The 27,692-nt window shown below is 54.1% G+C and overlaps 1 protein-coding gene across 13 annotated transcripts in view; it reads right to left on the bottom strand.

The window, feature by feature from the left end:
* SCRIB (scribble planar cell polarity protein) overlaps window positions 1-27,692 on the bottom strand; it is a 116,721-nt gene that overhangs the window by 64,228 nt on the left and 24,801 nt on the right. For 11 of the 13 annotated variants that reach the window (XM_050984939.1, XM_050984933.1, XM_050984930.1 and 8 more), the window contains exons 6-16: window positions 25,706-25,769; window positions 24,134-24,208; window positions 23,860-24,004; window positions 23,457-23,575; window positions 21,562-21,761; window positions 18,859-19,025; window positions 18,193-18,317; window positions 15,434-15,559; window positions 14,649-14,873; window positions 13,799-14,116; window positions 11,044-11,106 (exon numbers count right to left, since the gene is read on the bottom strand). In XM_050984939.1, coding sequence (XP_050840896.1) covers window positions 11,044-11,106; window positions 13,799-14,116; window positions 14,649-14,873; window positions 15,434-15,559; window positions 18,193-18,317; window positions 18,859-19,025; window positions 21,562-21,761; window positions 23,457-23,575; window positions 23,860-24,004; window positions 24,134-24,208; window positions 25,706-25,769 — 1,627 coding nt within the window. The remainder of the gene's footprint in view (window positions 1-11,043; window positions 11,107-13,798; window positions 14,117-14,648; window positions 14,874-15,433; window positions 15,560-18,192; window positions 18,318-18,858; window positions 19,026-21,561; window positions 21,762-23,456; window positions 23,576-23,859; window positions 24,005-24,133; window positions 24,209-25,705; window positions 25,770-27,692) is intronic. The other 2 variants (XM_050984929.1, XM_050984934.1) reach the window with 1 other exon arrangement.

The following is a 27,692-nucleotide window of genomic DNA, read 5'->3' as shown; positions in this document are numbered from 1 at the left end:
AGCTCCCCTGGTGCCCAGCTAACAGCACAGCAGAACGCTCAGGGATCTTCCCAGGGAAATCCCTGCTGCCAGACCTGCCATCAGCTCACTGTCCCTGGGGCAGGAGCCAGAAACTGAGTAAAATTCCAAGTTATGAATACCCAAGTAAGACAGAAATGGGGTAGACAGCCCAACTCAAACCAGCTCCTGAGCAGACAATGCTTCTGGCATGGCCCTGTCTATTAGGAACTAACTACAAAACCCATGTTTTCCATCCAGACTCACTGGACTCTAGAAATGCTCTGAAGACTCTCATCTGCACTGCCCAAGGAGTGCTCAGAGCACGCTCCCAGGCACAAGGGAGGATTTTTGGGGCTGCTCTGTGCAGGGCCAGAAACTGGATTTGATGATCCTGGTGATCAGGAAATTGTGTAATTCTACGTTCAACACAAAAGTCTCTAAGAATTATAGCAAACCAGGGCTCCAGGCAGGGATTACAGGAATGACAGCAAACCAGGGCTCCAGGCAGGGATTCCAGGAATGACAGCAAACCAGGGCTTCAGGCAGGGATTGCAGGAATTATAGCAAACCAGGGCTTCAGGCAGGGATTGCAGGAATGACAGCAAACCAGGGCTCCAGGCAGGGATTGCAGGAATTATAGCAAACCAGGGCTCCAGGCAGGGATTGCAGGAATGACAGCAAACCAGGGCTTCAGGCAGGGATTGCAGACTGGTCTAAGAGCAGGATCCTGGTGTTTCCCAGGTCTGCTCAGTGCCCAGATCCACTGGACAGGGTTAGGATTTTGGACAATGACTGAGGACTGTCTGATGTCACTGGTCACAGGAAGTCACTTCCAGCTGCATGGGAAGCTGATGCTAACAGAACAGAAAGGTATGCCACAATCCCCCTGGATTTCACAAATTCAAGCAAACCAGTCTAAAAATGTGGGGAAACTTGCCAGAAAAGCCAACTGGCCTGAGGGGGAGGAACCCTCTGTTCATCAGTGTGTAAAGCAAAACACCCAGGAGAAAACAGGTCAGATTAAAAACACTGAGACAACTGCAGCAAAGGAGCTTGAATTAGATATAAATACATGTAGGCTGAAAAGATTTCAAACTCCCAAGAAAATCCCACAAAGAGCAGTGTGGTGAGATTGGTGGATGTTTGTTTGAGGTCAATGTGAACAGTAACCAAACAGGAACCTCAAGAAGAAGGATCTGGATCCAGCAGCCTGGAATGGCCCTTCACGTTGCAGCTCAGGCTGTGTCTGGCACCAAACCCTGAAGCTGTTTGTTCCCCCAAGCTCCTCCTTCCTGAGGCTGCTCTTGGGCTGCCTGGACTGCCCCAAAACCACACTGAAACCACTGAAACCACAGCACAGAGCTGCCCCAGCAGGGACAGCTCAGCTCCCTCCTTGGCACTGCTCCTGCCATGGGCTTCACTGGGTATTTACCCTTTGTCTGTTTTCCCCAAAGGCAGGGATCCACCCAGGGCCCCTCTCAGATGATCTGATCTGGGCTGCTTCTCCCTCTGCAGAAAGCACAAACCTTCATGGAGAGCACACCACGCTCCCAGATCCTCAGCAGGGAACAGCCCTGCAGGAAAAGTGCTGCACTTGCTGATCTTACAGGTCCTTTCCAGCCTTACTGATTCCCTGACTCTCAGCGTCCAATCCTGGCATTTACAAAAAGATTTATTTGAGACTGTCATACTGACCCAGGAAATGAACACTGCAATAAGTAATTTGGATTTCTGCTGGGACAGACAGAGCCCCAGACTCTCAGTACCCAATCCTGGCATTTACATGTCCCAAAAGATTTATTTGAGACTGTCATACTGACAACAGGAGATGCACACTGCAATAAGTAATTTGGATTTATGTTGGGACAGATGTGTGATGAGTGCCATGTGAAGGTGAGGGATTCCACTTCAACTGAAGAATCCATTAAATATCATCAATAACCTTTTCAAAAATCAAAAGGGCTGGACAACCTGTGTTCAAGAGTCCCACCATTTGCCTGAGAAGCTCACAGAGCATTTCAAAGTTCTGGGCTTTCTGCACCCTGAGCCCCCTGACATTGTGCTGATGGGCTGAGAGACCCAGAGGGATCCTGTGACCATCAGCTCCTCACCCAGACACCACTCCAGGAGTAACTGAGGAGCACAGGTGGCTCTTGGCAGGCACCAAATGGCTCTCACGAGAACAGCTGAATTCTGTGAAAACCAGGTCCTTCAAAACCCAAACTATTTCATTGTGAGAAGACTCCAGACTTGGCTGATGAGGTGAAGGTTCACTTTTGCACAAGCAAAACATGGAAGCTGTGCCCCAAGACCTGGCACTGGCCTCAGCCAAGGCCAGGACAGGTGTGTGGTGCACAAGCCAAGAGCCAGGTAAGAGCCATTGGGAGAAAAACAAGAATTTGGGCTCTGTCAGGATCTGTCAGGCGTGGCTTTACTCTAAAGCAGCCAGAACTGAAATAATTCCCCATGAGGGGAGGCTGGGGGCCTTCCAATTCAGGAGAGAGAAACAGACCCTTTTTATCTTTTCATGCCATTAATAACTTTATAGCAGATGGCTATTCCATGTTTGTAATCACAAAAGAGTTAAGGATATTCAGTGGAACTCAGTAAGATACCAAATGAAATATCAGTGTCCGGCTTAAAAAACTCTTTTGGATATAAAGCTCAAGTAAATTAATAATTGACTGCCACTGGATTCTGTGGGACTGAAATGTATAGAAGGATCAGACAAAACCATGGATGGCATCTCCATGGTGCCTCACACATGGGCATGAACAGCCCAGAAATCTTGATGCACAGAGTGCCAGGAGCTGAGCACCCAGCAGAGGAAGGATCCCTCTGTCCTGCTGAGGCCTGGGCCCCTCAGCCCCTGTCACTCCCCTCTGACACACGGTCAGTCAGTGCAGCATGACACAACACATCAGTTTCTGTCACGCTGCAGCCTCCAGGTTTAGGCTGGACATCAGGGAGAATTTCTCCCCAGAAAGGGTCACCAGGCACTGGCAGGGGCTGCTCAGGGAGGTGGCAGTCACCAGCCCTGGAGGTGCTCAAGGAACGACTGGTGGCACTCAGGGCTCTGGGCTGGTGACAAGGTGGGGATCACTCAGAGGCTGAACTTGATGGTCTTGGAGGTCTTTTCTAACCTAAATTAGGCTGGGATTCTGCTCACCTTGGGTGCACAGAGCTGGGACAGGGAAGAGCAGGAGCTGGAGCACTGATCCACCAGGAAAGATGAGAAGAGCTAAATCTGTCTGGCTTTGGTCAGTGACAGCTCATGGGGACAAGGAGACAGGCTGAAAATAACAGTGAGCAAAGGGAGATGGGATTGGCTGCTGAGAGCTAAATTAACCCCCGACAGTGGGAAAGGAACACAAAGGAAAAGCAGCCCTGGCAGGAGAGCAGCCCCTGGACAGGGGCTGGAGGTTTCCTGGCTCTGATATGATTCCTTCCCCTGTTCCAGCGGGCTCAGTTCTCAAAGGAAAGGGTACCAGGAGGGCAGAGATGGGGGCACAGGGCAGAGGAGTTTGAGCACTTCACTGACTTCCCACTGAGCACCTCCACAAAACACAGTGCAAAGCACAGAACCCAAAAGGAGACCTTTGACAGCAGCACTGGGGACAGATGGCACTGGTGACAGCAGCACTGGGGACAGGGACTGACATAGCCCCTGATCTGGGGACAGCAGCACTGGGGACAGATGGCACTGGGGACAGAGACCTGCCACAGCCCCACTGGGGACAGGGACCTGCCACAGCCCCACTGGGGACAGGGACCTGCCACAGCAGCACTGGGAGCAGATGGCACTGGTGACAGCAGCACTGGGGACAGGGACCTGCCACAGCCCCACTGGTGACAGCAGCACTGGGGACAAATCGGGACAGGGAGCTGCCACAGCCCCACTGGGGACAGCAGCACTGGGAACAGGGACAAGGACCTGCCACAGCTCCTGATATAGAGACAGGGACCTGCCATGGCCCCACTGGGGACAGCAGCACTGGGGACAGATGGGACTGGTGACAGCAGCACTGCAAACAGGGACAGGGACCTGCCAGGGCCCCACTGGGGACAGCAGCACAGGGGACAGGGACCTGCCACAGCCCCACTGGGGACAGGGATCTACCTTAGCCCCTGATCTGGGGACAGCAGCACTGGGAATAGGGACAAGGACCTGCCACAGCTCCTGATCTAGGGACAGGGACCTGCCACAGCCCCACTGGGGACAGGGACAGCAGCACTGGGAACAGGGACAGGGAGCTGCCACAGCCCCATGGGGACAGGGACAGCAGCACTGGGAACAGGGACAGGGAGCTGCCACAGCCCCATTGGGGACAGGGACAGCAGCACTGGGAACAGGGACAGGGAGCTGCCACAGCCCCATTGGGGACAGGGACAGCAGCACTGGGAACAGGGACAGGGAGCTGCCACAGCCCCATTGGGGACAGGGACAGCAGCACTGGGAACAGGGACAGGGACCTGCCACAGCCCCACTGGGGACAGCAGCACTGGGAACAGGGACAGGGAGCTGCCACAGCCCCATTGGGACAGGGACAGCAGCACTGGGAACAGGGACAGGGAGCTGCCATTCTCAGGGTGTGCTCTGCTCCTGCACATCCCTTCCCCAGGACACGTGAGGACAGTGACCACACTTCCCAAAGGGAGAAGGAGGCCAGGATGCCTTTCTAAAACACGGAGCACGGTCACACTGCAGCATCAATGAACCCAGGGCTCCTACAGCCACGTGAATATTGACACACCACCCGAGACCCCACCTGACAGCTGTGTGCCAGGGCTGCAGACACAGCCAGACCAGAGTGCTGCTGTGTGCCTGGGTCAGGGTCTGATTTCATCCTGGGGCACGCAGGAAATGCCTGCAGGGACAACAATCCTCCACTGGGACCAGCTCCACAGCGGGGAGCTGAGTCACAGCCCTGGCTGCGACAGGCTGGGGGCTGAGAGCCTCACCAAGGCTCCTTCCCCTCAAAGCCCTGGGCCTGCCGAGGCCCCTGGGCTGCTCTGTGATTCCAGGATGAGCCATGTCCTTAATGAACTACACAAAATGGGACTCCAGGATGAAATGGGACTCCAGGACAAGTTATTTCATTAATGAACTACACAAAATGGGACTCCAGGATGAAATGGGACTCCAGGATGGGTTATTTCATTGATGAACTACACAAAATGGGACTCCAGGATGAGTTATTTCATTAATGAACTACACAAAATGGGACTCCAGGATGAAATGGGACTCCAGGATGAGTTATTTCATTAATGAACTACACAAAATGGGACTCCAGGATGAGTTATTTCATTGATGAACTAGACAGAGAGGGACTTAGGAAGCTGGCACTTCCTTCTTATCACAGTTGGGAGCCAGCTTTGTCATAGGCACAGGGATAGAAAAAGAAGGGAATCCTGCAAGGATCTGGCCTGGCCAAACTATGGAATGCAGCAGGACAGGGTCTCCCTGAAATGAAAACACTCAAATGCTTAAAGAGAAGCAAAAAGCACTGTCCAAAGCTGCCAATCCTCAAACCATTTCAGAACCAGAAACGGGACAAAAACCTACACCTGAGTTCAGCTGGAACAGGTAACAACACTCCATTTCATCTCTTCAGCAGCACAGAATTTCTATTCCTGCTCTTACTGACCCTTCTTGTTGGGGAAATCCTTGGAGCAGTCATTTTTCTCCACTAGATTTTGCCCTATAAAATTCAGCTGGAGACTCCTCTCAGCCCAGCAGTCTCAGACTGTTCTGAAGTCCTTTTGGCCATCACTCAATACACAATTACAAGGCTATAAAGACTGGGGAGTTTACAGCTCTGCTAAAGCCTCCTCCAACACTGTGCTGCTAAGGGCAGGCCTTGCAGGAGGAGAGCATTTATCCAAGGAGCACTGGAATACATGGAAAACTTCCATTAAACCTGGCATCACCTGCCTCAGAACCAACAGGTGAGACAGCTCTGAGTGCACCCTGTTTGGAGGCCAAGCCTCCCCGAGTCCTGAAGGACACAGCAAGAAAAGCTGAAGGTGTAATAAAGGTAAGAACAAGGAGAAATTCCCACGCAGGAGCAGGAACTGCCACGTCTGAAATGGAAAAGGAAGCATGGAATTCAGTGGAGCAAGGTCTGGATACACTGTCTCATGTTGTCTGTAGTCACCAAACTCAGCTCAGGCAGATCAGAGGAAAGAGAAGGCAGGGAATAAAGGGAAATCCCTCTTACCAGAGAAATTTGGTTCCTCTAATCCAGCAAAAGGAAGGCTGGAAGATGTCAGGACTGGGGTCCATAGAATTACACCAAAGACAAGCAGGCAATGGGTCAGCCAGCAGGGAGGAGATGGCACCAGATAAACTACAGTGAAAACAATGGCCTAACAAAGGCCAGATTAAAGTAAGTTTTCACATCCCTCCAGAGCAGAAATATGGAGAAGTTTTGGGGTTCTCCCTGGAGGAGGGGTCTGTGTGTGTGCTCACACTGCCAACAGGATGAAACAAGCTGTATTGAATAAAAAGTTTGACTGACCTATTAACCAGAGCATGGTGTTGGGCTGCCAGTCCTGGGAGGAGATTTGACTTCAGCACCTCCTCCTAAACCCTGTTCTCTCCCCTGCAAACTGACACAGCCCTTCTCCAGCCACACTGTCCCTTCCAGCCTGTCCCAGTCTGCCCAGTGCCCAGCTGGGGATGCTGCCCACTGCAGTGGGGCCCTGGAGCTGGCTGGGAGCTCCTGCTCTCCCCAGGGACACTCAGAGCACGCTGCAGCAAACAGGGACCAGCTTGGGGGGGAATGCCTCAGCCCTGTGATTTCTGGGGGTTGTTGCAATGTCTCCTACATACCCTGCCCCGAGCAGCAAAGCTGCTGTCACACTCAGGCCCCTGCCCAGTGCAGAAGGGAGAGCTGGATTTGCTGCAGCACTGGGTTTGAACGTGCAATTTTCACTGCACCAGGGCCTTTCCTGATGCTCTCTGCTCTCTGTGAAAGCCAACGAGAGGATGGGGAGGCAGAGCAGAACCAAAATGGTCCTGCCCCACTCCTGAGCAGGCAAAGGGAGCTGTGAGGATCACTGCCCGCTCTGCTTTGGTCCCCAGAGAACTCTGGGTCAGACAAAACTGCAGCTGGCAGGGATCAGTGAGGAGGAATGAGCAGCTGGCACACAAATCAGTCCTCAGACTCTGACACTGTGCGGGACTCGTGTCCAGTTCTGCCTTGACACAGGGCCAGGGGTGAGGGTCTACATTCACAGCAAGAGATCACAAACCCACCTGAGGGTCATGAACCCACCCTGAGGGTCACAAACCCACCCCAGGTCACAAACCCACCCTGAGGTCACAAACCCACCTGAGGGTCACAAACCCACCCTGAGGGGGTCACAAACCCACCTGAGGGTCACAAACCCACCCTGAGGGGGTCACAAACCCACCTGAGGGTCACAAACCCACCCCAGGTCACAAACCCACCCTGAGGTCACAAACCCACCTGAGGGTCATGAACCCACCCTGAGGGTCACAAGCCCACCCTGAGGGGTCACAAACCCACCCTGAGGGTCACAAACCCACCTGAGGGTCACAAACCCACCCTGAGGGTCACAAACCCACCTGAGGTCACAACCCACCTGAGGGTCACAAACCCACCTGAGGTCATGAACCCACCCTGAGGGGGTCACGAACCCACCTGAGGGTCACAAACCCACCCTGAGGGTCACAAACCCACCTGAGGGGTCACAAACCCACCCTGAGGGGGTCACAAACCCACCTGAGGGGTCACAAACCCACCCTGAGGGGGTCACAAACCCACCTGAGGGTCACAAACCCACCCTGAGGGGTCACAAACCCACCCCCAGGTCACAGCTGTGTCACCCCCTGTGTCCCCCCCAGGGGTCACAGCCTGGAGAGCTGGCAGCACACCTGCCCCAGGTGCCCAGGGGAGCTGTGCCTGCCCCATCCCTGTTTGAAGCCAGGCTGGACAGGGCAGGGACCAGGCTGGGACAGTGGAAGGTGCCCCAGGCCATGGCAGGGGGTGGCACTGTCTGACATTTAAAAGGTCCCTTCTACTCCATTCTGTGATTCCATAAAAAACACTGAGGACCCTTCAGCCCAGTAGGAAAAGGTCACAGAAACATTTTGATGGCAATAAATTAAAAGCCAGACAAATTAAAGGAGAAAATATGGCACATTTTTGTCTGCTCAACAGGAACTATGATCATCCTAAAAATTAAACAAGAGAAATGGGAGTGTTGTGTCTTTTTTTTAACATCAGAAAGAGTCCACTGTAATATTCCAGTCAAGCCAGGTGAGCAAACACAGGTGATGTCACCTCTCCTGCACTACACAGAGGTTTATTCAACTTTTCCACAGCTCAGTCCTGCCCTCAGGATGGCTCCCAGCACATCCCAGTGCTCCCCAGTCCCTGTGGAGCCTTTCCAAAACTGAACCCTTTGAGCACAGGATGCTCCAGGACCAGGCTGTGCTGGCAAATCCTAGCTGGTGCCAGGCTTTAGGCTGGCATTCCAACACAAGAGGTGACACTCCTGAGCAGTTTCCACAGGATCAGGCTCCTTCCCTGCCTGCAGAGCAAAAGGATGTGACACCTGAGCAGCAGCAAAGAAGACATCCAGCCCCTCTGGAACCCTCCTGCCCTCCCCAGGGAGTGGGATGGCAGCTCCTCCTGTCCCTGGGCAGAGTGAGGGACAACCTCCTGTCCCTGCAGCAGAAGCTTTGGCAGGAATCCTGTCCATGTCCCCAGCAGCAGAAGCTCTGGCAGCACAGAGCCCTCTGCAGCTCCTGCACCTGCAGGGGCTCTGCACGACAGGGTTGAGGCTGGGCACAGCCCAGGACGTGGATGGCACCAGCCTTTGCTACAGCACAGCAGCCTCGGGCACTGAAACACAGTTTGGGACCCCCCTTCCACCCACCTGCAACCTTGGGACCCCCCTTCCACCCTTCTGCCACCTTGGGACCCCCCTTCCACTGCTCTGCAACCTTGGGACCCCCCTTCCACTGCTCTGCAACCTTGGGACCCCCCTTCCACCCTTCTGCAACCTTGGGACCCCCCTTCCACTGCTCTGCAACCTTGGGACCCCCCTTCCACTGCTCTGCAACCTTGGGACCCCCCTTCCACCCTTCTGCAACCTGCCCAGCAGCTTTCCTGCTGCTGGGCAGGTTGCAGAAGCTGAAAACCAGCTGAAAACAGAGCTCAGGTCTAACCTCAAACAGGTGCTCCACAGGCTCCATTCCTCCTCTCAGAGCCTCCCTACACCCCAGCACAGCCACTCTGCCAGGCAGGGGGGGATGGAGACCAAACCCTGGGACAGAGCCAGCCCTGCAACCCAGATATCCCCCACAGGGTATCCCAGACTCTGACAAAGTTATTCCTCTGCTGCAGCAGAGCCCCCCTGGCACCAAGAGCAGCTCTGGGTGTGCCCCATGCTGGGGCTGGCACAAGCTGGGTGTGTCTCTCCAGTTCTGCTCCAACAAGATCAGTCTCCAGCTCACAACCATGGCTCAGGGATAAGGAACACAGTCAGGAATCAGCAGTCCCTCTTCTCCCAGGGCTGTATTACATTATATAAGGAATGTGACAGCAGTATCATGAACTTCAAACCCTGCTGCTCAAGAGCTCCAGGCTCTCTGCTCAGCTCCATCATCCCATGATTCTTCTCAAGGAATCATCCCTGGAGCAGCAGGCAGATGCCCTTTGGAAGTGTTCAAGGACAGGCTGCTCAGGCTTGGAGCAACCCAACCCAGTCTCATGCAAAGTTCCTTGCTGAGCCCTCCCCAAAGCTGCAGGACAATCAAGTATTCCCAATCAGCCTCCCAAAGCTGGTCTGCCCTTGGGTGACTCCAGCTACCACCTCCAGCTCCTTGTGAGCTGCACAGCCACGTTTTCCTCAGAGTGGGAACACATCTGTGCAAAGGGGACTGTGCAGAGGGGACTCCAGAGCCAGCCTGGGGCCTCGCACCAGCCACACCCCGGAATCACAGAATCACTGAGGCTGGAAAAGACCTCCAGGAACACAAGATTATGCAGAAGAGAAATGTAAGAAATACTACTGTGGTTTTCAGGGACCTAGAGAAGGAGAAATCTTCAGGCTCCACTAACAGGAGACCACACCTGAGCCAGCTCATGTTCTGCCTGGTGGAAAGGATTTGTCACCTCACTCCTGGAAAGCCTCACTCCAAAACCAAGAAAAATCTCTGTTTCACACCCGAGGGAACAGCAGAGCCAAGTTCTCAGACACCCTGCCAGCACTCCCAGGCAGCACACGGCTCTGGGGCCCTGTACTGCCTGTCCTAGGGGAGAAATCCCCGTGCAAGCTGTCAGCAGGGATGCTGTTCCTGACTCTCCTCAGTGGCAGCAGCACTCTGCTTCCAGCAGCTCCTGGGAAACCTGCCTGCAGAAAGGTGCTGACCATGGGTCAGGCACTGAAAACCTGGACACACAGCCAGAGGATGAGCAGGCAGGCAGCCACAGGGTTTTAACCCTGAGCACACCCACCATCCCCATGTCAGGTCCCACCTGCCCCTGACACCTCAAGGTGCTGCATGTTAAGCCTTGAAAGGATTCAGGGGAGGCTGCAGGAGATGCACAAATTGGCTCCAGTCCTTTCCCCAGGCAGGGGCACAGTGCCCTGAGTGAGATCCTCCTCCTTTTATCAAAGGGTCAGGACACAGCATAATCAGATGATTCTTGGTGTCTGTGCTCCACCAGGGTTACCCACACGTGCAGAAATATCCATTTGTTCAACCCCACTTCTCCACCAACACACAGCAAATAGGAACTGAACTTCCCACCTCAGCCCCTGTGGTTTTGACATCATTTCCAGCTCACTCCTGCTCTGCAGCAGCCACTCTCACCTCAAGGACGGGAAAGGAGGAAAAGGGGAAAGCAAGGAGGAAACAATCATCATGTCTGGGATCAGCCAGGTCCAGAAGCCACTTGACCCAGAGAGATCAGAGTCCCCCTACAACAACGGGTGAGGCTGGGAAGCAAATCAAGCAGGCCGGATGATTTTTGGCAGAGAGAGAACAGTAGGAGTGGTACAGACCTCTTCCTCCTCAATGCGAGCAGGTTCAATCAGCAGATTATTGGCTTGATCAAACGACACCCCCTGTTAGGACAGGAACCAGCAAAGAGGCATGCGGATTAGTGGAGCATCAACCAAACCCGCCACCACGACCACCACCACCACCCAACACACGCACTGGGCCGCAGCTGGGCCGGCTCCCGAGGCGCTGCGGAGCCCAGGAGCTCCCAGAGGAGTCACGGCTGAGCTCCAGAGCCAGGGGGCTGATCCAGCTCCCAGAGTCACGGCTGAGCTCCAGAGCCAGGGGGCTGATCCAGCTCCCGGGGTCACTGCTGAGCTCCAGAGCTCCTGGGGTCACTGCTGAGCTCCAGAGCCATGGAGCTGATCCAGCTCCTGGGGTCACTGCTGAGCTCCAGAGCCAGGGGGCTGATCCAGCTCCTGGGGTCACTGCTGAGCTCCAGAGCTCCTGGGGTCACTGCTGAGCTCCAGAGCCATGGAGCTGATCCAGCTCCTGGGGTCACTGCTGAGCTCCAGAGCCAGGGGGCTGATCCAGCTCCTGGGGTCACTGCTGAGCTCCAGAGCTCCTGGGGTCACTGCTGAGCTCCAGAGCTCCTGGGGTCACTGCTGAGCTCCAGAGCTCCTGGGGTCACTGCTGAGCTCCAGAGCCATGGAGCTGATCCAGCTCCTGGGGTCATTGCCGAGCTCCAGAGCTCCTGCAGTCACTGCTCAGCTCCAGAGCTCCCAGAGTCACGGCTGAGCTCCAGAGCTAGGGGGCTGATCCAGCTCCTGGGGTCACTGCTGAGCTCCAGAGCTCCTGGGGTCACTGCTGAGCTCCAGAGCTAGGGGGCTGATTCAGCTCCCAGAGTCACTGCTGAGCTCCAGAGCTCCACAGCCAAGCCCCCTCACAGCACAGCTCCAGGGCTGACCCCTCAGCCCCAGAGCAGCCCCCAGCCCTGCTCATGGGCTCCCAGAGTGCCAAGTGCCAGCACATCCTGCCAAGGAGCACCCCTAAGGCCAGGCTGTGTCCACGGCACCCTGAGGGTCACCACTGGCTGACCTCATCCCCTCCACACCAGGTCACACTCTGGGAAGAGGAAGGGTTAAACACAGGAGGAAGCACCAAGGGGCCTGTGGTGCCACAAGCTGCTGTACAGGAACGAGCAGTCCCAAACACAACTGCAAAAAAGCAAAAAAGCAGTCCCAAACACAACTGCACTCACAAACACAACTGCAAAAAAAGCAAAAAAGCAGTCCCAAACACAACTGCAAAAAAAGCAAAAAAGCGGAAAATCAAAAAAGCAGTCCCAAACACAACTGCACCAAACCCTTTCTCTGGTGACAAAGCACACCCTGACAGACACCTGGGATCCTGCTCTCAAGCACAGGAAATCTCAGGATTTCTTCTGAAAACCAACTATCCTTGCAATAAAACCCTCTGGTTTAGGCTTCAGCCCCCTGCCGAGCGTGTGCTGCCTCCTCCTTAGTGCACCTCCAGCACAAGCCTCCCTGCCCAGGGACACTGCTCCCTGCATCCCTCCCCACAGCTGTCCTCACGGAGCAGGCACCCATCCCACCCCGCAGGGAGGAGAGCTGAGCCCCAGGCAGAGGCTCAGCTGGCAGCCAGGGTAATTTCTGACAGGCACCACAGGCTCTGCAGTGGGTCAGTGCCTCCTCAGCTCAGCCCCCAGCTAAAATAACCTTTTCAGGTGAGGCTGTTCCCAAGGATGATAGGTCTTGGATGAAGGGGACTTGGGACAGTTTAAACATTCCTTCTGAGGAACTTCACCAGCAGTGGGAAAAGTGGCCTCACCCCCAGGGAGCACAAGATGAGCTGCACTGGCTCAAACAGAGCAAGGCAAGCACCCACTGAGGGACAGTGAGGGAAAGGACCTTTCCCTGGGCAACCTGAGCTTCAGCAGGGGTGGGAATGATCCCAACACCTGGAGCATGTGCAGTTACAGCAGAAGCAGATAACCCCTGCACCTTCCAGAGACCCACATCTCAGCCCTGAGATCTGCTGGTGTCAGACTGCGGTGGAGACTCAGCCACATCCTGACCTCTGCCACCAAACACAACTCAGAATCCGCAAGCCCTTGGGTGAGAACTGGGAGAACTGATCCTGTGGGGTGTCCCTCACCCATGTACCCCCATTCCCCTGTGAGGAACCTCCTCAGGCAGGAGCCTCTGTGTGTCCCTAACCAAACCTGGTGGTTCAGCTGAAGAGAGCCCAGCACCCCCATCTCTCAAGCCCCAGTATAACCAGTAAGGCCAAAACTTCAAAGCACAAGCTGCCCTAAATCCCAGTGCAGCCTCCTTCAGGCTGTGTCTGGGTACAAGCACAGGGAAGGGCACACTCCTGGCTGCACTGACATGCTCCAGGAAGCACTGTGCCAACAAGTGCCAGTGGCCCAAGCGCCAGTCTAAGGCTGAATCCACTCAGGGACAAAGCTCATCCTCCTGTGGACCAGCAGTGAGGAAGGGGCTGGAAGGAACAGCAGAACCCACCAGTGATGAGACACAACTGTCCCTGCAGCACGTGCATGGGGCTGGTGCAAGGACCTGGATTCAGTGGAGGGGTCAGACACAGCCACACAGCACAGCTCCAGGACAGCCCCACGAGCCCCAGGGACCTCCAGCTCTGCCACCCTCAGCACAGCCCAAGTGCTGCAGCCTCCTGCCAGCACCTTCCTCAGCACCACATCAACCTGGCTGCTGGGCCACAGGAGCAGGGGGCCGGCCTGCACCCCTGTGAGCTCCCCCTCCCACAAGACCCTACCTTCACGGATGGCTGAGCAGACAGAGCTCCGTTCTTTCTGTGATCCTCATCCCACGCTTCCTCCTGATCCCTGGGCTCCGTGTTATTATTGCAGCCTCCCAACTCCTCTTCCTCTTTGGGCACCCCGTCGCTGTTCAGGCCCTGCAGAAGTGCCACCACTGCCTCTGGCTTGGGCAGCTTAGTGATCTTGAAGTGTTTCTTATAATGGGGCGTGTCCTTGCGGATGAGCCTCTGCTTCTCCACTGGGAACGGCCGCTCTTCGTCCTCATCCTCATCCTCACTGCGGATCAGCGTGTCCTCGGCGAAGTGCACGGTGGGCTGTGACAGCAAAGCCCAGACACAGCGTGAGCCTCAGGGGACACAGGGCTGGCAGCACAGAACCTGCTGTCCCTGGGAGCCCTGTCCCACACAGGCAGGGCCGGTGGCACTGCGGGTGTGCCCAGCACAAGGCAGGAATGTATTCCAAATTCCATATCCTTGCCTTTTTCCACAAGCACCCCTTCCCCAGCCCAGTGGCACTGCTGCTGTGCCCAGCACAAGACAGGAATGTATTCCCATCTCCCCATCCTTGCCTTTTTCCACAAGCACCCCTTCCCCAGGCACAGTTCTGTCAGCTCCAGGATGGAGGGTGTTCAAACTCCTCACAGTCACCCCAGCTTTCCCACAGCCTGCCAGGCTCCCACAGGCTGCCTCTGCCTCTGCTTGCACTGCCTTCCGTGGCCTGGATCTGCCTCCACGATGCCCAGATCCCACATCCATTCACCTGTACACCTCTATTTCCCACTTCCTCTGAAACTTCCAGCTCCTTTCACTTTTTCTCACAACTCTGATGCAGTTGCCAGGCTCCTACCTCATTGTACTCCACTTCCACATCTTCCTCCTCGTGGTCAGCAGCCTCCTTGTGCTCCTCCTGGGCCCAGGGCTTGCCCTCCTTGTGCAGCTCCCTGTGCAGGTCGGGCAGCTGCCCGTTGGGCCAGCCCCGCTCCCTCTCCTCTGCCCTGCCCTCCACAGAGGCCGTGCTGGTGGACAGGTGAGAGTCCTCGCTGCGGTTGGACGTGGCACTCAGCCTCTTCTCCTGGGAGAAGGGAGGGTTGTGCTGCTCAGGATGGAACCAGAGCAGCCGTGCAGTGGGACTGGGGTGAGGTGGGAATGCACACCGACAGAACCAGCTTCCCCTCCTGAGCCCCCTCCATGGGACTGGGTGCTCCACCTCCTGTGTGGGGATTTATTCCCAGCTCCCACCATGGAGGCAAGGTGCCTCCTGCAAGTGCTCCATTCCCACCACTCTTCACTGGGAATATCAGAGCCTTCTCTTCCTCTCCCTGTGCTATAAAATTGTGTACCCACACGAACTCCCCTTCCCCTGTTCTCTGCCTCCTGGTTCTATCTCCTGCTCTGTTTCACAGGCCCCCAGGACATCTCAAGGCAGATTCCCAACCTTCCCAGGCAATCCATTCCCAATCTTTCCCAAAGTCAGTCCTTTCATATGCTGGATGTTTTCAGTGGCAGGTGTCTCTGCCCATGGCACGGAGGTGATGTGTAAGGACCTTGGTGATGTGTAAGATTCCTCCCAACCCAAACCATTCCATGACCCCCCGTTCTCTGTGTTATCCACTCCCCAGGACCAGCACTCACCTCTGAGTTGGGAGAGCTGGGGTTGGCATCAGCCTTGGCAGCGTTCACCTCGCTGCGCCGCACCTCGATCACCTTCTTCATCACCTTCAGCTCGCTGGGGTGAGGGGTGGCTCTGCGCTGCAGGCCCTGCCAAGGAGAAACCCTCAGGAGGGGATTCCAGCCTGGCAGCACTGCCAGGGTCCTGGCGTGGAAGATATGTGTGTGTACTCTATCACCATCTGCCAGAGGTGGGGCAGTGATCTGCTGTTCATTGGGCAGTTTATCTCTTCCACAACCAATCCTCCCTCCAGGAGATAGCTTCTGTTCATGAGCCATTAATTATTAATTATCTTCTGTCCCTGGCCAGTGAGTGTCCCTGCAGGGCTGATAAAATTCCAGCATCCCATGGGGAGATGCTCCGCCCAGGGGAGGAGCCAAGCATTCCTACCTGGATCCAATCTGAGGTTTGGGACACCCCAGCAGCCTTTGCCCCCTGCATTCCCAGAGAAGCAGCTTTCTGCTGCCCTGCATTCCCAGAGGGAGAGCAGGCCCATCTCCAGCAGCCCTGGAGCTGCAGAGGAAAACTCCCCCATTGGGCAGGATCCCTGCTCCAGCAGAGCCACAGCTGGCACTGCAGGAGGGCTGAGCCCCCCTGGGATGGGACTGTGCCACCACCCTGAGCCCCCCTGGGATGGGACTGTGCCACCACCCTGAGCCCCCCTGGGATGGGACTGTGCCACCACCCTGAGCCCCCCTGGGATGGGACTGTGCCACCACCCTGAGCCCCCCTGGGATGGGACTGTGCCACCACCCTGAGCCCCCCTGGGATGGGACTGTGCCACCACCCTGAGCCCCCCTGGGATGGGACTGTGCCACCACCCTGAGCCCCCTGGGATGGGACTGTGCCACCACCCTGAGCCCCCCTGGGATGGGACTGTGCCACCACCCTGAGCCCCCCTGGGATGGGACTGTGCCACCACCCTGAGCCCCCTGGGATGGGACTGTGCCACCACCCTGAGACACAGGGGGCAGGGCCTGCTCTGACTCTGGCACTGGTTTGGGGTTTTTTTGTACTATTGCATTTGCATTTTTAATTTTCCTAGTAAAGAACTGTTATTCCTATTCCCGTATCTTTGCCTGAGCCTCTTAATTTCAAAATTGCAATGACAGGGAGGGAGGGGGTTTCCATTTTCCATTTCAGGGGAGGCTCCTGCCTTCCTTAGCACACACCTGTCTGCTCAAACCCAGACACCAGGCCATGACCCTCTGCAGGTGACCAACACCTTCATCAGAGCCAGAGCCCCAAGGGGACACCACCGACTCCTCCTGCTGCAGGGCTGCTCCAGGCCTTCCCCAGCCTGCAGCTGGGATGGGAAAGAGGCAGGGAGCCCCAAGAGCTCCATCATCCTGCTCTCCAGCTGACAGGGGCTTTGGGAAGAATGATGGAGCTGGGAAGTTTAAAGTGGTGTTTCAGGCTTAGTAAATGAAAAACTCTTGACACAGAGACTCCTCTAGAACACAGGTGAGAGAGAAATCTGGGGATGTCCTTCTAACTCCTCTGGACCTAACAGGTCTGCCCAGCCCGAGGCAGCAGAGTTGGTGCTGCTTAGTGAGGCACAGAGCCAAGAAAAGCAGCATTCTCCAACTAGCCACAATGCTGAGAACAGCTCCAACAAACCCCAAAGCTCCCAGTGCCAGCAGCACCCACGCACTGCCAGGACAGCTGCTAACACCATTCCTTAGGAAGATTCAGATCTCAAGGATGGCTTCCCATAAACTAAAAGGGAATAAAGTGCTGCAGGAGACTGAAACCCTCAGAGCACTTGCTGAGAACTGCTGCCTTGGAAGCACAACCATCTCTTGCAGGTTTTGAGGCAGCGTTTAGTATTTACTAACAGGACACCCCACAGCATGGGCTGCTGGAATTTCAGACTTTCTGTGCTGACAGACTCTGACCCCCAGGAGAACACTGCAATGACCTGAGGCTGTGGAGAGGGCTTCCAAAATTGAATGACAGATCTGGGATTGTGGGTGTGGAGTTTGAATAGAAGTGCATAATATCACATGGTGGAAAACACAGGGTTTTCCAGCAAGATGGAGGTTTTAGGGCAGAGGCTGGTCCTTCTTCTTCACCTTCTCCATGGGTTTGGGTGGTTTTGTGTAACTGGATAAAAAAGTCCACACTGTGGGCCATGGGTGGTTGGTTATTGGGTTAGAAGTAAAATAATTTAGGTGTCATTTCTTAATTGGACAGTTTATCCTCAAAAGGCCTTGTAGAGAGTGAGATACAGCTCCATTGTTTAGTTTGTTAGAGTGAAGTGCTGCAGAACTCAGGGTTTGTGAGACTGTAACATGGATAAGAACTAATAAACATCGGAGTCCAAACAAGAAATCCCATCTCACACATTTAACCCTGACAATGGGCTGCACTGCCTGCACGGCTGGAAGGATGGGGATGGCCTGGGTTTGGCTGGACAGCCTTTCCCCACGGTGGGGTGAGCTAAAACCCTACCCTGACAGTGCTCCACTGGGATCTCTGGACATTTGGAGTGCTCCACTCCCATAGAAGAGCCTCAAAATATGACTGTGCTCCACGGCTCCCAGGGAATGCATTGCCTTCCCCTCCTGCTTGGGTCCTCAGGGCACCAAAGAGCCTTCAGACTGGGGAAATCACACACCTACAGCAGCGTAAAACATGGACACCACAGCGGCCCCATCTCTGGAAACTCAGCTTGTCCCTGAGCTCCCACAGCAGCCAAGGAGCTCCAGGAATGCCTTACCCGTCTCTCAGCTCCAGACTCCTCATCCTCATCTCCTTTGGGCTCATCCAGGAACTGGATCACACTGACTCTGTTCAAGTTGCTGTCTGTCCAGCTCTCATCCACGCTGTTCTGCAGCAGGTTCTCTGGGGAGGAAGAGAACACAGTGGGAGCTCCTTTTGGGAAGAGCAGGGTTGTAGATGTGGATGGAGGTCAGCTCTTATCCCATTAGGATTCTGCTGTATCTGCCCATGGCATCACAGGCCTTGAGGACAAAGGCTGTGGCCTCACCATCCTGTCACCCTCTGGACATCTCCCACCAGGCCTACAACAGCCTCCAGCAGTGTCTGATGCTGCAGCTCCAGCACTCCTTAGCAAGGAGTGCAGGACAGGCAGAATTCAGGCAGGAATACCCTGCTGACAGGACAATGAAAATTGAGTGCTCGGTCAGCAGATCCAAGCAGAACACTCAAAGATGAGGCTGCAGGGCCTTGTCACCTGGCAGAAAGCAATTCCTCAGTTTTAACAGTCACTGCCTGGGAGAGGTGCCCCAGATCCATCCATCCATCCAAGAGCCTGGATCTGCCACAGGAATCACTGCAAGGACAGCCCAGCCACTCAGAGAAGGTTCAAGCACCCTCCAGAGCACAAGGCTCTGCAGGCAGGGCTTGTGCTGCAGATTCTTACCCAGGCTGGGAGAGGGCTGCTGGGGGAGCAGGTAGCAAGTGAGAACCTTTTCCCCTGTCTTCTCATCATCCTCTGTCTGGAACTTGAGCATGGGCTGGGACTGGTTTTCTGCCAGCCACAGGGCTTTCAGGTTAAGGTTTGTCAAGGCAAAGGGCAAGTTCTGCAGCCTGCAAAAGAGAAGAGCAGCTGCTTGTTAAACTCACCTGGTCAGGCAGGAGCTTCACCTGAGCTCCAGAGTGTCCCACCTGAGCAGAGAGGGACAGAGCCAAGCTGCTTTGGATGCCCAGTCCTGTTCCCAGCTGGTTTTGTGCCTGGCTGTGGAGTGGGCTGCAGCACCCCATCCTCAGCAGCTCCCTCCAACAGTGTGGAGGGGTGTACAGCCAGAAAAGCAAAGCTCTCACAGACCAGTGCAGAGAATGCTCCCCACAGAACCTCTGGTCAGTGTCCAGCTGCTCCCAGAACCACCGAGCCCACAAACAGAACCACAGGGCCTGAGAGCAGCTCCAGGCACCCACACGCCATGGACGAGGCTCTGGCACCGACCAGCTGGGCACTGACACAAACCCAAAAATCTGGGGAGGAAAGGAAAGGGGAGGGAGAGGAGGGATCTCCCCTGGTGTCTGTTCCACACAGCGTGCAATGCCCTCACACTTGTGCCACCCTGTGATTTGGTGACTCAGAGCAGGTTCACAGCTCAAGCCCTCAGGCACCAGCCTGGGCTCTCCCACCCCTGGATCCCGGGATCCACACAGCTCCAGCAGCCCCCCGAGTCCTAAATGCCAAGGGTTTTAAATTTTCTATACCAACAAACTCCCGCTCCCAAGAGAACACTGCCTTTGACCTGAGGCCATAGAAAAGACCTCCAAAATTAATTGATAACACTGAGATTACAAGTATATAGTCAATTAAAAGTATATAATACCACCAAGTAGAAAATTTAGAATTTTAGAATTTAGTCTTATTTACTATTTTCATTATATAAACTTTATAATTTATATAAATTTAAATATCAATATATAAAATATTATAATTTAATAATAATTAAATATTAAAAATAAATTATACAATAGCATTTAAAAATTTAGTTCTATATAATTTTATATAGAAATATATAAAAATAAAATTTAAAAAGAATTACATATTTTAAAATAAAAATATAGAATAGTTTTATTATAAATTTAAAAAACAATACTTTTAGAATATAGTAACATACATAAAGCTAAAATAGAAGTTTTAAAACAGCAACTAGTCCTTCTTCACCTTCTTCTTCCTAAGTAATATTTTATAATTACACAAAAACTCCACATGACAAATTTTAAGTAATTAGTTATTAAATGAAAAGTAAAATAATTAAAATATAATTTCTTAATTAGATAATTTAACCTTAAAAGACCTTATATAGAAAAATAATTAACCATTTTGTAACTTGTTAGTAAAATACTACAGAACTCACAACTTACAATATAAATAAAAATAAACATCTAAACATAAACACAAAATATGATCTCTAACACTTCAATCCCGACTTTAAGAAAAATTTAAAAACCCCCAATGTCCTGGGGGGCATTGTGAGGCAATGTGTATTCTATTTGCCATCTGTCAGAGGTGTGGCAGCTATTTTGTTAATTGGGCAGTTTTCTTTATCTCTTCCACAAACCAATCCCCCTCCAAGGGACCCCTGCTGTTCATGGGCCACTGAGTGTCACTGCAGGACTGATAAAAATAACTGATAATCCCACTGTGAGGTGCTCTGCCCAGAGGGAGGGGCCAAGCATTCCCAACTGGAAATAATCCGAGATCTTGGGACAGCAGAACAGCATTGCCACTGGATTCCCCGAGGAACAGCTGCCCCCTCCACTGGATCTGCAGAGGAAATCTCCACCCTGCTACAGGATCCCTGATCCAACAGAACCACACCTGACACTCCCAAAAAAACTGCAGCCACCATTCCAGTTGGACTGCTACAGGATCCCTGCTCCAACAGAACCACCCCTGGCACTGCAGGAGGGCTGAGCCACAATTCCAGTTGGACTGCTACAGGATCCCTGCTCCAACAGAACCACCCCTGACACTGCAGGAGGGCTGAGCCACCATTCCAATGGGACTGCTACAGGATCCCTGCTCCAACAGAACCACCCCTGACACTGCAGGAGGGCTGAGCCACCATTCCAATGGGACTGCTACAGGATCCCTGCTCCAACAGAACCACCCCTGACACTGCAGGAGGGCTGAGCCACCATTCCAATGGGACTGCTACAGGATCCCTGCTCCAACAGAACCACCCCTGGCACTGCAGGAGGGCTGAGCCACAATTCCAATGGGACTGCTACAGGATCCCTGCTCCAACAGAACCACCCCTGACACTGCAGGAGGGCTGAGCCACAATTCCAACTGGACTGCTACCAGCAGTCCAATTCCAATACCCACGTTGTGCTCTGACTCTGTCAGTGTTGTTTTGATTTACTGCATTGTTTATTTTGCCTTTTTATTTTCTTCCCCAGTAAAGAACTGTTATTCCCACTCCCATATCTTTGTCTGAGAGCCCCTTTTAATTTCAAATTTATGAAAATTCGGAGGGAGGGTGCTCACAGTTTCCAGGAGGGAGGGGGTTTACAGTTTCCATTCCAGGGGAGGCTCCTCCCTCCCTTAGCAGACACCCGTATTTCCAAAGCCAGACCCCCCAAAGCCGAGCAGCAGCCTCACCTGTTGCCAGCCACGTCGAGCACGTGGAGCTCGGTGGTGTTGGCCAGCTCGGGGGGCAGCAGTGCCAGGCGGTTGTCGCGCAGGGACAGCACGCTGAGGTTGGCACAGCCGCCGATCTCCGCGGGCAGCGCCGTCAGCCGGTTCCGGTCCACGTTCAGGTTGGTCAGCTTGGCCAGCTTGCCCAGGGACTTGGGCAAGGCCTGAGAAGGAGCCCAGTCAGTGGTTGCAAACAAACCAACCCCACAAATTTTGTGGGAGTTGTGAAGCTGGTATGTAGGAGTGTGCTGTGTGTTGATGGAATGACAAAACTATCCTTTGTCCCTTAAAAGGAAAGAAGCCCAGAGGTTTCTCTCCTCAATTAAGTGAAAAGAGACCTCATAGGACCCAGGGGATTGACCTCAAACTTAAGGATAGCTAATTGGACAGAAGCCAAAAAGTCCCACTAGAAAAGGATGTGAACAAAGAAACCAGTTGCTTTTGCGAGGTGTTTTTACCAGGCGCAGGAACGTCTAGCACTTGGCTCGTTTTTTCTGTAATTTTGCCCTTTATTAAACCTTTCCGTTTCCAACACTGCAACAGAAGCCATCCTGCTGACTATTGTGCCTCCAAGGGTAGCTGAGCTATCTCGGATGTGTTACAGGCCTCCTGGAGCTCAATAGACCGGGCTCCGGAGGATACAATAACACAGGTTTGTTTATTAAAGCACTGCACCCGTGTTGGAACCGTTCTCCTCAGGCGACATGGGCACCTCTGGGAACTTTAGATTTTTTTTTAACTCTCTCAAACACATATGCATGCAATTTCACAGTAGGTTCACACATATTCATTCCACTGATTTCCTGTGACATTTGCTGCTAATTCTTCTTTATCAGAAATAACTCCTGAGTCATGTTGCCTTGCTCTGTCTGCCCCTCTCCTCCTCCTTTATCTCTCGTCTTTTGGCTGAAGCAGTTTCTCTGAGCGTAAGTTTTTTGTGAGAACAGGCAGTCAGACTAAACAGCAAGCTACAGACTTAACTCAAAGATGTACATTTCACCTAAATCAAAATAGGTTTCTACTCTGGAAAATTTCTGCTCTGTCTCACAAGAGGAAAGGGTAAACACACAGAGGTAAAGGCACAGAGCCCTCAGCCTGGGGAACAAGCTGCCTTCCATCCCAACAGACACGTTTGGGAAAATGTTCCTGGGACATCTTTGGGATGGGTTTTCCCTCAGGCTCATTGCCTGATCCATGCCAACTCTTCCCCTCAACACAGCACACTCCAAGCACCGCTGGTCAAGACCTCCCATCTGCTCAGCTGCCCGTTCCCAATCCTTATGTTTTACCAGTCAAATCACAGGCAGTTTGGAGCAGGGCCATTCTCAATCACATCACGCCAAACCCCTCAGCAATGCAGCCTGGGATGGTCTTTGGGATGGGAATCCCTGCTATCCCAGGGAATGTTTTAGCAGCTTCCAAACTTGTGTGAATTTGGTGACACTGTAGAAGCAGCTGGAGCATGCTCAGAATTCAGCTCAGAGGGCAGAAGGGAAGGGATCCCTGCAGCTGGCTGCAGAGAACAGCATGGGAGAGGCTTATCACTCTGCTCAGCTCCTGAAAGGTGGCTGTGCTCAGGTGGGGTTGGTTTCTCTCTCTCCAGGAACTGACAGAACCAGAGCACACAGTCTCAAGCTGAGACCAAGGGAAATACAGGTTGGATATTAGGAAAAAGTTTTTCATGGAAAGGGTGATAAAGCCCTGGAATGGCCTGCCTGGGGAGGTGGGGGAATCACCATCCCTGGATGTGTTTAAAACAAGCCTGGATGTGGCACTGGGTGCCAGGGTTTAATTGAGGTGTTGGGGCTGGGTTAGACTTGACCTTGAAGGTCTCTTCCACAGTGATTCTGTGCACTCACCGTCAGCATGTTCTCAGTCAGGATGAGCTCAGACAGGTTTTCACAGTCCCCAATCGACTCTGTCATGTCTGTCAGCCTGTTCTGGTCCACCTTGAGGATGGAGAGCTGCTTCAGCTGACCTGGCCAGGGCGACAAGTTAGGTGTGAGCTGTGCCAGAAGGATGCTGCCCTACGCTCACCTGGCTGTGATCCCATCCAGCATCACACAACCCAGCCTCGCAGGCTCTGCTTTTCCTCCCACCAGGCCTGGTCACAGGTGAAGCACCTGCTCTGTCCTGCAGAGCTCTGCTCACCTGTCCCACCCACTGCTCCTGCCCTCCGTGGCTGTGTCCACGAATCCCTGATTCCCTGGCACAGACTCTGGCCAAGGAAGTCCTGCAGCACCCCCAGCTGACAGCGCTCACCGATGCCATCGGGAATGCATTCCAGCAGGTTCTGGGACAGCAGCAGGTCCGTCAGTGCCACCAGCCCGCTGACCTCGTTGGGCAGCTGCTCCAGCTTGTTCTCAGACACGTCCAGGCACACCAGGCGGCGCAGGTTGCCCAGCTCCTGGAGAGAGAGGAGAGCCTGTGGCTCAGGGAGCGGCAGGGCAGGGCAGGGCGTGTGCTCAGGGAGGGGCAGGGCAGGGAAGGTTCTGGGAAGGTTCAGGAAGGGAAGGTGTGCTGAGCAGACACTCACCGGTGGCAGGGCTGAGAGCTGGTTCCGGTCCAGCCACAGCTCACGCAGGTTCGGGAGCGCGCCCAGAGTGTCTGGCTGCAGAGACAGGACAGTGAGGACATCAGCCAGGACATCAGCCCCTTCCAGGGACAGGGAGAGGCTGCTCGAGGCTTAGAGCAAAGCCAGGCACTGCTCTGCTCTCACCCCTCCCAGCACCGTCCAGGGATCGTTACAAGAGAGCAGCACACTGGGAATGTCTGGGAATGTCTGGGATGGCTGCAGGAGCCCCAGTGGCAAACACTGACAGCAGCAGCAGGACTGTGTCAGCAGCCAAGGCAGAACTGAGCCTGCAGCACAGCTCTGATGGAGAGCAACTGAGGGAGCTGGGGCACAAGGGGGCTCGGGGGAGATCTTAATTCTGCAGCTCCCTGGCAGGAGGATGGAGCCAGGTGGGGGTCAGGCCCTGCTCCCAGGGAACAAGGGACAGCACAAAGGCAAATGGTCTTAAGTTGTGCCAGGGGAGGTTCAGGTTGGATACGGGGAAAATTCCTCCTGGAAAGGGCTGTCCAGCCCTTGCACAGGCTGCCAGGGCAAAGGTGGAATCCTCACCCCTGGGGTGACTTAACAGCTGTGTGGATGTGGCACTTGGGGACACGGGTTAGTGGTGGCCTTGGCAATGCTGGGAGAGTGCTTGAACTCAGTGGTCTCAGAGGGTTTTTCCAACCTAAATGATTCCATGATTCCAGAGGGTTGGAAATTCTGGCCTCACAGAAGAAAAGCATCTTCCCCCTCTCAGCATGAAAATGAACAGCTCAAGATGACGCAGTGGCACCATGGGCTGTGACAGACACGTGTTCACATCCCACAGCCCCCCAAGCAATCAGGGTTTGGCGTCTGCCCCACTGGAGCATGGCTCAGGTGTGACACACCTGTTCTCACAGCTGAGCTCAGCCTGTGCACAACTAAGCTGCAGAAGCCCCTTTGCCTCCCAGCTTTGAAGGGTTTGTGCTAAAACCCATTCCAGATCACAAAGAGGAAGATCCAGTCATAGCTTAATCCAGAGCTGCAAATTGCAGAATATCACGGGGTGGCCCCAAATGCCCAGATAACCTCAACTCTGAGGCTGTGCCCTTGCTCTCCACACACTGAGCCCTCCAGGGAGAGAAAGACAGCCCCGACACTGGGGGGCTCTCACTGCCATGCACAACATGGAATGGCCCAGCACTCTGTGGGGCAGAAATCATATCAGAAAGCAGAGAGGCAGGAAGCTGGATGAGAAGAAAAACAGCTGGGGGCAGTGCAGGACAGAGAAGGGAAGCACCAGAGCCTTGCTGGAAAGGAAAGATCCTTGGCAGCCAGACAGGAAGAATCACCACCCCAGAGCCTGGAAAGGACAGGGCAGGCAGTGAGTGAGGCCAGCAGGACATGAGACACAAGGGCTGACACATGATGAGAAAATTAATCTGGGAATGGTGACTGGGCCACGCTGGGCAGATCAGAATCTCCCCAAATAACCTGAGGGCCTATGTCTTTGCAGGCCAGGTGGAAACCCCTGCCAACCCCCCAAAGCCCTCCCCAGCAGCCCTCACCTACCAGCACTTCCAGGTCATTGCCACCGAGATCCAACTGCTCTAACTTGACAAGGAAGGAGAGGGAGCTGCAAGGCACAGGGACAGAGAGATAAAACAAGAAATGAAGAGCGGAAGGTTAGCATCTGGGACACACATTGCACAAACCACATCATCTCCAGTAACTCCTACAGCAGGTGGGGCAATCCTGGCCTTTCTCACGGCCCCTCTGAGCCCAGCACTTTGTGGAGCTGCTCCCTTCCCCAGGCCAGACCGTTCACCCCAGGGAACTGGGCCAGAGGCTCCAGCAGCCCCACTGGTCCCAGTTTGCCTTCTGCCCTTCCCACCACAACACACCCTTTGATTCCAAGCACAGCAGGTGAGCAGCCACACCTTGCCATGGCTGCCTGCTCCACAGCAAGGACAGGGACCTGGGCACGGACTGACAGGCAACAGGAGGTGCTCAGCAGAGGACAGGACACGTGTGGGGGGCGAGGGAGCACACAGCTGCAGGGACAGGGAGGAATGACAACTTCCACAGCCTCAGCTTCCCCCTACAGGAAGCTCACGCCACTGAAGAGGAAGGGAAGACAACAGTGGCCTGACATCTCGGGTGAGGGGGGCATGTACAGACAGAAGCTCACGATGAAGGCACTGCACAGGACCTGTCCACACCCATGGCAGCAGCCCTGAGCACCCCACACACCACACCTGGGGGGGGGGGCAAGCCCTGCAGTCCCACAAACCCATGGGGGGGGGGGGTTCTCATGACATGGTCCAGGTGCTCATACGTCCTCACACCTGAGTCTGACCCATCCACTCCAGCCCCACCTCCCCAGAGGGCTGCTGCCCCTCAGTGTGTGCCAGGGTGCAGCTGCCAGCCCTGCCCACTGCCCAGCAGGGAACAGCTTCATTCTCTTCTTCAGGAACTGCTCCAATAGAGAAATCCCCACATTTCTCTGGAAACAGGCCCACCTCTCAAGGCCACCCAATCCAAGCCTGTTGGGGGTGCAATAAAAGGGAGCTGTCTTGCCTGGGCCAGGCTGTAAAAACATCTGGGCTATGCAGGGAAAATAATTTCCTGCTGCATGCAGAGGTGGATTTTGAGATAAACTGCAGCAAAAGTTTATCAACAGTTTCACCCAAAGAATCCTGCTGCACAGCACTCCTTCACCATGGATGTACACCAACTCTAGCTCCTCTGGAGGTGACGCAGCCCAGACTGTCCCCTTGCACCTTCACAGCCTGAATTCCCAAAACAGGAACAAGTGAGCTGGGGAATCCACACTGATGACATCTGGCAAGAAGGTCTCAGTATAGACCACCCCCACTATTCCACAAGGATCCAGGAAAGCTGCCCTTCCCAAGTCTCTGGCTGCACCCCAGCTGCATGGGAGAAATGAGGGGTGAGCACCAGCTGCACAAGCTGAACCACTCCAGAACTCAGGCAGTATCAGAAGACTGACCAATTAAATGGAATTCTGGCAAACAAAGGTCACTGCAAGCTGGACCTTCCAAGAAGCTCTACAACAACAAAACACCAAAAGGACCCTGATGCATTATGCTGCCCCAAACTCTCAGCACTGAAGCTCACCTATCTATCCACAGGGCTCAGGAACCCTGGAACAGAGCAAAAGCCATTGCTTGCTCAAGTCATTCTCCTCTTTGGCAAGGCCCCTGATCTCATTTAGAGCTGTTCTTGGGCACAGTGTGCAGCCAGAGAACCCCAGAGCATCACTGAAAGGGTCTGGCCATGGACTGCCATCCTGATACCTCTGATCAGAACCACCCTGGCCTTCAAGATCCACGCTCTACTTCCAGAAATCACCCCAAAACAGAATTTGGGGAACTGGGGAAAGATGAAAAGAAGCTGAATTTGCATTACAGAATGAGTATCAAGCCTGGATTAACCTTCCAGTGAAAACCACCAGAACCTCTCAGCACACTACCAGCATCCTGCTGGATGGCACCAGAATGACAAAGGGCAGCACTGGGGGCCACCGTGGGAGCAC

This window comes from Serinus canaria, chromosome 25, assembly GCF_022539315.1.
Source record: "Serinus canaria isolate serCan28SL12 chromosome 25, serCan2020, whole genome shotgun sequence".
NCBI classification, from domain to species: Eukaryota; Metazoa; Chordata; class Aves; order Passeriformes; family Fringillidae; genus Serinus; species Serinus canaria.
The sequence above is the reverse complement of the archived record's forward strand: the minus strand, read 5'-3'. Positions and strand labels throughout refer to the sequence as shown.